Source organism: Gigantopelta aegis, chromosome 8 (genome assembly GCF_016097555.1).
Source record: "Gigantopelta aegis isolate Gae_Host chromosome 8, Gae_host_genome, whole genome shotgun sequence".
NCBI lineage: Eukaryota > Metazoa > Mollusca > Gastropoda > Neomphalida > Peltospiridae > Gigantopelta > Gigantopelta aegis.
This window is the reverse complement of record NC_054706.1, coordinates 439,336-439,999: the sequence shown is the minus strand read 5'-3', so window position 1 is coordinate 439,999 and position 664 is coordinate 439,336. Positions and strand designations below refer to the sequence as shown.

Genomic DNA, 664 nt, shown 5'->3' with positions numbered 1-664 from the left:
TCCGACTCGGGGGCGGCGAGCCAGCCATGGGCGTCGACCCATTCATATTCTACCCCTTTTATGACTACGAAAACAATCTACAGTTGTTTCCATTTAAAACGTTCTCAATGTTGTGCAGTCTAGCAACCATTGCCGCAGTCTCTTATCCACTGAAATATTCATTTGAGACGGGAATATTTCCACGGAGATTTGATGTGTTTATGTGTATAGTGAATATACCCGAGGAAAGTATAGCACTGGCCACCAGGGACAATGTGAACGACGTGGCTGAAGTGCCGAAATACTCTGAAGCTAATGGGAAAATTAACCCAGCTTTAAAGTTTTCTCAAGATGACCTGTGCGATGATGATGACATTTCACCTGATTCTGTCCACCTAACAACGGACAAGATGGACAAGGAATCTACAGATTACTAATCAGTGTGCAATATATTGATCTGTAGTCAAGGAAAGATGCACACAATTTCATAACTTGACAAGGAATCTACAGATTATTAATCAGTGTGCAATATATTGACCTGTAGTCAAGAAAAGATACACACAATTTCATAACTTGACAAGGAATCTACATATTATTAATCTGTTTAGCAATATATTGACCTGTAGTCAAGGAAAGATACACACAATTTCATAACTTGACAAACAAATCTACAGATTACTAATCA

At 38.9% G+C, this 664-nt stretch overlaps 1 protein-coding gene across 1 annotated transcript in view; it reads left to right on the top strand.

Annotated features, from left to right (window-relative positions):
* LOC121378609 (high-affinity choline transporter 1-like) overlaps positions 1 to 416 on the top strand; it is an 83,464-nt gene extending 83,048 nt beyond the window's left edge. Inside the window, exon 7 of the mRNA XM_041506867.1 lies at positions 1 to 416. This exon is cut by the window's left edge and continues 220 nt beyond it. Within this exon, the coding sequence (XP_041362801.1) occupies positions 1 to 416 (416 nt within the window).
* The last annotated feature ends 248 nt before the right edge of the window (positions 417 to 664 follow it).